Raw genomic sequence first — 10,076 nt, 5'->3', positions numbered from 1 at the left:
TAATGTTAATGTAATAAGGAGAAGAAAAAGAAGAAGAAGAAGAAGAAGAAGAAGAAGGAGGAGGAGGAGGAGGAGGAGGAGGAGGAGGAGGAGGAGGAGGAGGTGGAGGAGGAGAGATAGGGAGCGAGAGAGAGAGAGAGAGAGCGAGAGAGAGCGAGAGAGAGAGTGAGAGAGAGAGAGAGAATGAGAGAGAGTACGAGAGGAGAGGAAGTCGATGAAAAAGAGAGAGGTTGATGATACGAGAGAAGATTCATGGATATAATATATTTAATTATACAGAGAACAATATAGCTACTAGTTCAAACTGATTGGCTAACATATTAAACATTTTAAATATATTATCCCATTTCATCCAGGTGTGCCAGAGCTTCCATCATACTTTGATACAACAGAGTATACACCAAAGAATGGGACAACTTTGAATATAATCATTCCCATCATTGGTTACCCCGACCCACAGGCATACACTTTAAAGAAAGTCTCAGACAATAACATCTCAGATAATAACAGACGAAAAAGAAGACGTTCTGTGTCAGCAGAGCTAGTTGATGACAGCATGTACGATGTGTCATATGTACCAGGGCAACCCCCAGAAGCCACTGTGTATTTACACATTTTTAGAGTTACCGGTGAAAAATCTGGTCAGTATGTGTTGACCATTGACAACGGTGTTGGTGATGGATTGGACTACATCTTCAAGGTCACCATAGCAGACACAGGTGCGCAGTCACTAGTGCCGCGCTGAAGACCGGTCTAGACCGCGGTCCGACGGTCTTTTAGCTGTGAACCGTGGTCCAGTCCCAAAGAGGAAGACCGCCGGCGGTCCTCACTTCTTATCACCTTTCAAATAGTGCGGGGCGGTCCTTGCAAGGACCACGGTCCTACGGTCTCGCGCCATAGCTTACTACTTCCCCAGCGATTCGTTGCTTCGGTTGCCTATCTTCCACCAATCACCACCCATCCCACTTAATTAATCGCACCCACCCCCCTTTGCCATACACTAAACGACACAGACGATCATACAGGCAGACGACCACCAACCTCCACTCCGCAAACCGCCCTTTCGTGTGTGAGATGGGGGGAACAGGAGGCGCACGCCTTGGACGATTCCATTATACGGGATAAATTTCAAAATTTACTACACCATAATGATCGCAATGACAATGATCTATGGTGAAGGCATGACCCCTATTCTCTAATGGGTTATTGTTTGAAATGTATGTGACTACAAAAGATGTGTGTGTTTGTGTGTGTGTGTGTGTGTGTGTCGAACCTAGCAAGTAGCAAATCCGATTTTTTGTTTTCTTTTGTCCATCTCTTGTCACCACTCCTTTCTATCGCAGTGTTGTCATTTAAAATAATACAATAATATTAAAATTTCGTTTGGTGTTTTTACTAATCAAATAATATGAGTTTCATTAGTTTCTTCCTTCCAAAAAACCCAGTTATAACGTCTGAATTTTAAAAAAGTCCAATAGAATATTTGGGGACCCCGATAGCTCAGTTGATAGAGCACTCTCTTTATACGCAAAGGGCCAGAGATCGATCCGGGTGCAGTCGATTTTTTTCTGAATCCCTGTCTACTCAGCAATGAATGGGTAGCTGAGTTTGTTAGATCAGGCGAAAAGTCACCATCGACCCCTCTTATCACCTCATCCACCCCCTCTTATTATAACTTCACGTCTCTCTCTTACTCTTCAATGCTCGCTGCCCTCTAATGTGTGTGTGTGTGGGGGGGGGAGGGGGGGTAGGAGTTGCGTGTGTGTATCAACGCCACGAACAACTCGATCAACGCCTTGGGCGATGCCATTATCTCCGTTAATGGGGATAAATTTCAAATTTTATTAAATTATCGAAGTAACAATGAAGTACGGTGAGCAAATAAAGAAGGCATCACCCCTCTTCTCTAATTAGCTTACAATTTGAAATGAGTGTGACTACTCCGTGTGTTTTACTCCTGTAGGCCACGGTTTTCATCGTGTAGCGGTCTTTAACGGTTCAAGAATGAACGGACCCAGGACCGGTCCTTGCGGTCTTCATTTCCCAAGGACCGTAGGACCGTGGTCCTTAAGCTTGCCAAGGACCGCCCCGCACTAGCAGTCACACACCAAAACCATTTATTATATTATTTATTTTATTTATTTTATTTATAAAGTTCTAACATCTGCAGTCGGTGTCATGACTCTTGTATTTCTTTCTTTCTATCTATCTATCTATCTATCTATCTATCTATCTATCTATCTATCTATCTATCTATCTATCTATCTATCTATCTATCTATCTATCTATCTATCTATCTATCTATCTATCTATCTATCTATCTATCTATCTATCTATCTATCTATCTATCATCTCTCTACTTCTTCTATCTATCCTCCTCTCCCTCTCTTCTCTCCCTCCCCTCCCTCCTCTCCCCCCCCTCTCTCTCTCTCTCTCTCTCTCCCTCTCTCTCTCTCTCTCTCTCTCTCTCGAATAAAGACATAAAAAAGAATTATTTATTATTTCAGAGTAATACAAAGTAATCTCGACAGAAAACCAAAACAAATCTCATGATGGTGTTCTAGACCCACCTAGGTGTTAGTTGTCACAGCACACTAGGTACGCAACTGTGTAGCATAAGGATTAGTACACTTGAATTCTAATATCAAACGTCGGTCTTGTTGGTTTCTTCATCCAGCAGTGTATATATATATATATATATATATATATATATATATATATATATATATATATATATATATATATATATATAAACAAAGTTATTTTCCCGAGCTTGAGTTATTGCTAAGGTCTCACTACTTTGACACTGGAATGATTGTTCCAATATTTCAGTCATCGTGGACGGTTTTGACTCCCATTTTTTAAAATTTTATAGTTCAGTTACTTTAACTATTTAGAAGTCCTCTACATACTTGATCATTTCTGGGTGTATTTAATTGATTCCTTGCACTTTATAGTTATTCAATTCTGATATTGCACACTTTATTTCATCGGTTGTTATTTGGTCAGTATTGATATCTAGTATCCGTTCATTGTGGTCCCATTTCGAATTAAATTATTGTCCATGCTTTACACAAAATTGTCTAAAGTTCGCTGGCAATCATTTGTGCAAATTTCCTGAATGACACGACTTATCCCATTCTTTAGTTCAATGTTGTCTTCAGGTGAGTTTTCAAACACTTAGTTTATTAAATATCCCCACGTCAAGAGTGACTTAAGTCTGGAGAGTGAAGAGACCGGTTGTTTTCAGTACAAGTTGAAATTATACACTAAACAAAGTGATAATCTAAAAAAAATTAGGGTGCTGTAGCTATATCTCTTTTGCTTTGCTAAAATAAAAGCGACTAGGAAAAGGTCGAATCCTCTGGTCATATATTATCCTTGATCTAGGACTTTAAGAAGTGCACAAGCAATATCTTCTTAGATGTTAGGCTAATCATTAGTTTACTTCAGAAAATTGAGTGGACCAGGCACTATGTTAACAACAAGAAATGAAGTATGTATGAAAGTGCCAGAAGACAATTGAGAATAAAAATTTCGCGGTGGCGATGGGGGCTCAAACTCGACATTACTGGTACAACTCCACCTGGCCGGGGAGAGCGTGAACTATCGTATGAGCTATCTACGATCCCAAAAACGATCGCTTTTAACCTAGTCATTATTAGAGCCTTCACGTGGCTCTACCGTGTGACAATAGAGAATAAAATTTTAAAATCACACGGTAGAGCCACGCTCTCACCTGCCAGGCGGAGTTGTCGTACCAATAAGGTCGCAGGTTCAAACCCCACCACCGCCGCGAAAAAAAATGTTATTCTCTATTGTCTTCTGGCACTTTTCTACTCACTTCATATCTTGTTGTTACCAACATAAGTGCCTGCTCCACTCACTTTTCTGAATTAAAAATTCACCCCATACACCGGAGCATACTCAATGTCTCAATCGTTTCTATGTTATATGTTTGTGTTGAGAATATTGGCTATTAAGCTTAACTGCTGGTCAAAATTACTTCGCGATGGTGGTGTGCGAACGAATCGGCGGTCTCAAGAAGTGGGTGAGAGCGGGATCTAGAAATGACTTGGGTTTGAAACGAATATTTATTGTGTTCGTGGATAGCTCACACGGTAGAGCCACGCTCTCACCTGCCAGGCGGAGTTGTCGTACCAATAAGGTCGCAGGTTCAAACCCCACCACCGCCGCGAAAATTTTTTTTATTCTCTATTGTCTTCTGGCACTTTTCTACTCACTTCATATCTTGTTATTAATCTAGTCAGAGGATAAATTGCCTGTCAAATCCAGGTTTAGTAACATGTTTCTGAAAGGCACTTAAAGTACTCGTCAATTATTCAAATAGATCAGGTCTATATATTCTAAGTGTGTATCAAGATATCTTTACAGAATAACTGGCGAGACTTGTTTTCACAATTAACGGTTGCGTGTCAATTTTATTGCTTCAATTAAAAGATTAATTGATCCCAGGATCTGTCGGGCCTTTACTTAATTAAGTTGTAACTGTCAAATAACTTACAAGTTACCGATGATCAATAAAAGATGAATATATCGGGACCCTGTAACGCGATGGAGACGTAATGAACATGAATTATTGCCAGGCATGTGAGCTCCACACTCCTTTTATAATCAGCTTTTTATTGAGCTTCTGTTTTCACTTAATATTATTCTTTTCATTGAAACAGTGTTACATACGTAAAAATATCGCAGTTCTTACTTCCAATTGATTTCTTAGAATAAATGCATGAAAAGAATAAATTATCTTCCCGTCAAATTAAGCAAAGAGAACACGTTGCAGAACACCTTAAGTGATTTTCAGAAGGCTTTTGACAGTGCTCACCACTTTGGAAAATACTAACAGTCTATGGATTCTTAAAGAGAGTCATCAGCATACTTAAAATGTGTACAAAGAAAACCAGTGCTCTGTACGCCATGACGGAAAAAGTAAATATTTCTTGTACAGACAGGAGGCAATCAGTGATGTGTATTCTCACTTACATTATTTCTTGTTGTTATTTATTGGGTTGAAAGGAAAATGACTGACGGGGGCCTACAAGTGAAATAGTATGATGAATGACAAGACTTAAACATTTCGACTTCTCCAATGACATCGCACTTCTATGGCATACCCAGAAGGATATTAAGAAAAACATAAAAAGTGGATCAAGAAATGCATGCCTAAAAAATCCATCCTGACAAAACAAAAGCCATGAATGTAAAGACAAAGAGCAAAACAAGTTGTCAAAATCCAAGACCAAGCTGGAGGAGGTCGAACTGGGCAGTTACATATCGACATATAGCAACATTGATACAGAAGCTATTACTGGAATTGGACTTGCAACATGCACTTATAATGGGATCATAAATAGTTGAGGATCATCATTCTTGTAATCAATAGTTAAGTTTCATAAGGCTAAATTTGCCATTTACAATGAATATAATTAATCATCTTAACGCATGTTTTACTAAAAGACTAAATCGTGTTATTCAATAAACCATTTTAATCATAAATAATTGAATCTTTGGAAAATGCGATGCTGGTAGATCATGACACTTTGACGTTTTATTTTACAGAGATAAAGAATAATGACTATGATAGTAGTCCCATGGACACTTTTGGAATTGGGCTTGATGTTGGATGTGTAATCATGGCCATTATTTGCCTTGTTATTATATGGATAGCAGGTACGTATTATTGCTCCCAACCAAAAGAACAATAAATATGCTAAAATATCTTGCAATCAGTTATATTAAAAAATGAAATGTAACAATATGAAAGTTAAAAATTATTTTGTTCATATAATTACCCTAAATATTAAGATTCGGCAATTCGGGTTGAGTTTAAATAGATTTATTTTATTTTTCCCTGTCGCTTTATGATAATATGTCTACTTAGTTTCCATACTTCGAAAAGTTAAAGTAGTAGTAGTAATTGTAGTAGTAGTAGTAGTAGTAGTAGTAGTAGTAGTAATAGTAGTAGTAGTAGTAGTAGTAGTAGTAGTAGTAGTAGTAGTAGTAGTAGTAGTAGTAGTAGTAGTAGTAGTAGTAGTAGTAGTAGTAAGAGTAGTACTGGCCATTATTTGCTTTATTATATGGATAACAGGTATTATTGCTCTTAACCAGGTCATAGAACAATAAATTTGCATAATTCATCTTGTAATGAGTTATATTTTGAACATAAAATATAAACACATGATTTTTTTTAATGCTGTTTATATGATTATGCCAAATATTAATATTCGGCATTTTGCATTAGACCTTAAGAAGCTATATTTTAATTTTCCCTATTGATTTTACGATATGTCTACTTAGTTTTCATACTTCGAATAGTAGTAGTAGTAGTAGTAGTAGTAGTAGTAGTAGTAGTAGTAGTAGTAGTAGTAGTAGTAGTAGTAGTAGTAGTAGTAGTAGTAGTAGTAGTAGTAGTAGAAGTAGAAGTAGTAGTAGTAGTAGTAGTATAGTAGTAGTAGTAGTAGTAGTAGTAGTAGTAGTAGTAGTAGTAGAAGAAGAAGAAGAAGAAGAAGTAGTAGTAGTAGTAGTAGTAGTAGTAGTAGTAGTAGTAGTAGTAGTAGTAGTAGTAGTAGTAGTAGTAGTAGTAGTAGTAGTAGAAGTAGTAGTAGTAGAAGTAGTAGTAGTAGTAGTAGCAGTAGTAGTAGTATCAGTAGTAGTAGTAGTAGTAGTAGTAGTAGTAGTAGTGGTAGTAGTAGTAGTGGTAGTAGTAGTAGTAGTAGTAGTAGTAGTAGTAGTAGTAGTAGTAGTAGTAGTAGTAGTAGTATAGTAGTAGTAGTATTAATAGTAGTAGTAGTAGTAGTAGTAGTAGTAGTAGTAGTAGTAGTAGTAGTAGTAGTAGTAGTAGTAGTAGTAGTAGTAGTAGTATAAGTAGTAGTAGTAGTAGTAGTATTAGTATAAATTTTTGTTGATTCTGATGAAATTAATACTTCCATTTAAATAAATTTGATTTTTGTTCACATATTTTTAGAAGAATATTGTTAATTATTTTAAAGCTATTAAGACAAAAGCAAGAATCTGCTGAGCGAATCATGTTGATAGAAAATAAAAGCGAATAGGCCTAAGGTGTAAATATAATGATTGAATAAATACACTTAGCAATTTAGTTTTCTACAACTCAATAATAACTGACTATAATGTCCATATGATATATTCTAAAACATTATATGTTCAATTTCTACGGAGTTTATTTACCTCAATGAATAACTTCTTTTATGTTTCAGTTACAAAATGGAGACGATCACATAATAATGTCACAAAATTACAAACGACAACAAACAGTTTAGAACCACAAATTCAACAAGAACCACAAATTCAACAACAACAACAACAACAACAACAACAACAACTACAACTACAACCACAACAAGAAATGTTACTACAACAACAACAACACCAAGATGACGTACAGGAATCCCATTACCAAGAGATACGACTATACAACTACGACACGTTGAATGTTAATGATATGCAAAATTCTTACAGACTACGGGATATGTCTCAAAAATATACTGAGATTGTACTTAACGGTAAAGACAATCACGCCATGCAAAATGACACAACCATAATGAATGCTTCAGACAGATCCTACGTCAGTGAAGATTGCAATTCTTACCTTGAACCAGACAGCCTCAACAGACCGAGTACACCGATTGTGTCAACGTTAGTTGTCAAAGAAAACTACGTAAATGTCAGTGTAAATCAACCAAATGAAGATTGCAATCCCTACGTTGAACCAGATGATCAAGATATGTTGAATGCCCTGAATGTGTCAAAGTCTGTTGTGAGGGAAAAGTATGTGAATGTTCATGTAACTCAAACAAAGCCATTTGTTCATGGGCAGTGAGAATAATAGAATTCGGCTAAGATGGAGGACACCAATATTTACAAATATCCTTCCTCAATTGAATTTTTAAAAACGCTCAAAACATATATTACCCATTCGTCGAATTGGTACTTAAATAATTTGTTATTAAAATGTAATTTCTAGATGTAATTAATAATTTTCTGCTCTCCTGAAGATACTAGCCTTCCTTTAACAATTTATGTTACAATGATTTTCCTCAATGAAGAAATGATAAAATATATAATTCTGATTTCAAAGTTTTAAAAAAAGTGCACAGGCACCTTATGGGTATTGTAATTATGTCAAAACTAGTTTTAAAATGCTAAATATCCTCATCAGTACTGTAATAACAAATTTTGAGTAAGGAGTACTACAAGGCACTGTTCTCGGGCCATTCCTTTCTATCATTTGCATCAATGACACGCCATAGGGACTACATTCGGGATCCACATTGACAATATCGCAGATGACAACCTCTTTTACAGAGAAATAAAAACAGATGACAAATAATGTCATATTACGGCAAGATCTTATTAAATTGCAGTGTTGAGAGGCAATTGGAAAATGGAATTCCACCTCAAAAAGTGTCATGACTTTATTAATGTTATTGTTTATAAACCACTATATATGTTTGTCCGAGCACGTATGATGGTGTGTGACAAATTCCATGTTTTGATTGGATAAAACCTACTGGTTAATTGGTCAGACCTTCAAGCTTTGAGACCTTTCATGAATTATCTCCCTTAAGTCGCCCAACAAACAAAACTCAAAAATGGGACTAACAAACAATAGAGGATAATAATACTTCCCCAGTTAACATGGACACGGAAAATATCCAGATCTCATACAAATCTTGAACTTGATCATAGCCAATTTTTATTTGTCACAGGGGTAATATTACAAGTGAAATATCGACATGGCATATTACCGATCATTCCGATGACAGAAGGCATGTGTTAACTGGGTTTTAACACGTAATTACCTCCCGTAGCGAGGTTGCCAACTTCACACCTACGTGAGAGAAAACCCATAACCCACCCGCGTCGTTCACATTCAGCCAATACAAGACAATGAAAAATTAAGTGTGAACACGTAGAGACACGCCCACCACCACCCTATCTTCGTAAAACAAGAACACAGGGGAATGAAACCCTGTTCGCCGAACCTTGTAAAGAAGAGTACCCTACAAGGAATCATACTCTTCCACATAAAATCTTCTAGGAAGGACGTGATTTTATTCTGTTTGGTGGTGTAATTTTAATTAATATAGGGTGAGTGAAATACAGTTATTTAATTTTCTTAAAATCATTTCTGATCTACAGACTATATATCAACAACCTTCTCTTACATATAATCATATAAACCTATGATGCTGATATGCATGTTATCATTATGACTTGGATAGATGTAATTTGATCATACATTACAATATCTTTGTTTATCTACTTTTGTTTATTATCTAGTGTAGTCCGGTAATTCATGAGGCCGGGTATCTATCATTTGTTTACTTCATGCTATCTGGGCGATAGCATTATAATTATGTTGCATAAAATATGCATGAGTCCATACTTATAAATTTCAGGTGTTAGACTACTTTACTAAATAAACACAATTCCCGCAGATAGGACAAGGACGTTTAACACGGAGAAATCTGACGTCCTCTTTATATTTATTATATCGAACCAGATTTCAATCTCTTCATAGTATGTACGCAGGAGGATCAGTCCAACCTCACACCATTGCATCAAACGGCATCCTACAATCATGACCTGAGAGATGGGCCAGTCCGGCAAAGCACCATAGCTGCAACTAAAATAAGATTCACCCAAAAAAATAATGTGGATTTATTAAGCGCCCAATAAGAAATATGTAAATACATACATTGATATTCAAAACAAAATAAATCCCACTTACTTTTATTGTCAATTATAAGTGAACCTAGTACTTGTTTTTTTTATTCATTACTTATTGTATTTTGAAGGTTATATCCTGAGACAGCTATACGAGCCATTAATCGCCGCTTTACAAGCAGTCCATGACCAACAGCAACATGTAACATATAGAACGAAACATTACGCCTGTTAGGTGATATTACAGTTTTTTTTACCGACAGAGACAACGCTGTTAACGGCCAGGTGCTCATTTTACACCTGAGTACGGTTAGATATTTGATATTTTCATGTAACATGTAACGGTTAAATCATAGGATTTGCAG

At 36.4% G+C, this 10,076-nt stretch overlaps 1 protein-coding gene across 1 annotated transcript in view; it reads left to right on the top strand.

Moving 5' to 3' along the window:
* Positions 1-9,793, top strand: part of LOC144959837 (uncharacterized) — a 10,532-nt gene extending 739 nt beyond the window's left edge. Inside the window, exons 2-5 of the mRNA XM_078892618.1 lie at positions 357-719; positions 5,581-5,691; positions 7,239-9,132; positions 9,548-9,793. Of these exons, the coding sequence (XP_078748744.1) occupies positions 357-719; positions 5,581-5,691; positions 7,239-7,861 (1,097 nt within the window). The 3' untranslated portion in view covers positions 7,862-9,132; positions 9,548-9,793. The remainder of the gene's footprint in view (positions 1-356; positions 720-5,580; positions 5,692-7,238; positions 9,133-9,547) is intronic.
* Positions 9,794-10,076: the final 283 nt, after the last annotated feature.

This window comes from Berghia stephanieae, chromosome 14, assembly GCF_034508935.2.
Source record: "Berghia stephanieae isolate SIO BIC M18660-M18661 chromosome 14, UCSD_Bste_1.3, whole genome shotgun sequence".
NCBI lineage: Eukaryota > Metazoa > Mollusca > Gastropoda > Nudibranchia > Aeolidiidae > Berghia > Berghia stephanieae.
The sequence above is the reverse complement of the archived record's forward strand: the minus strand, read 5'-3'. Positions and strand labels throughout refer to the sequence as shown.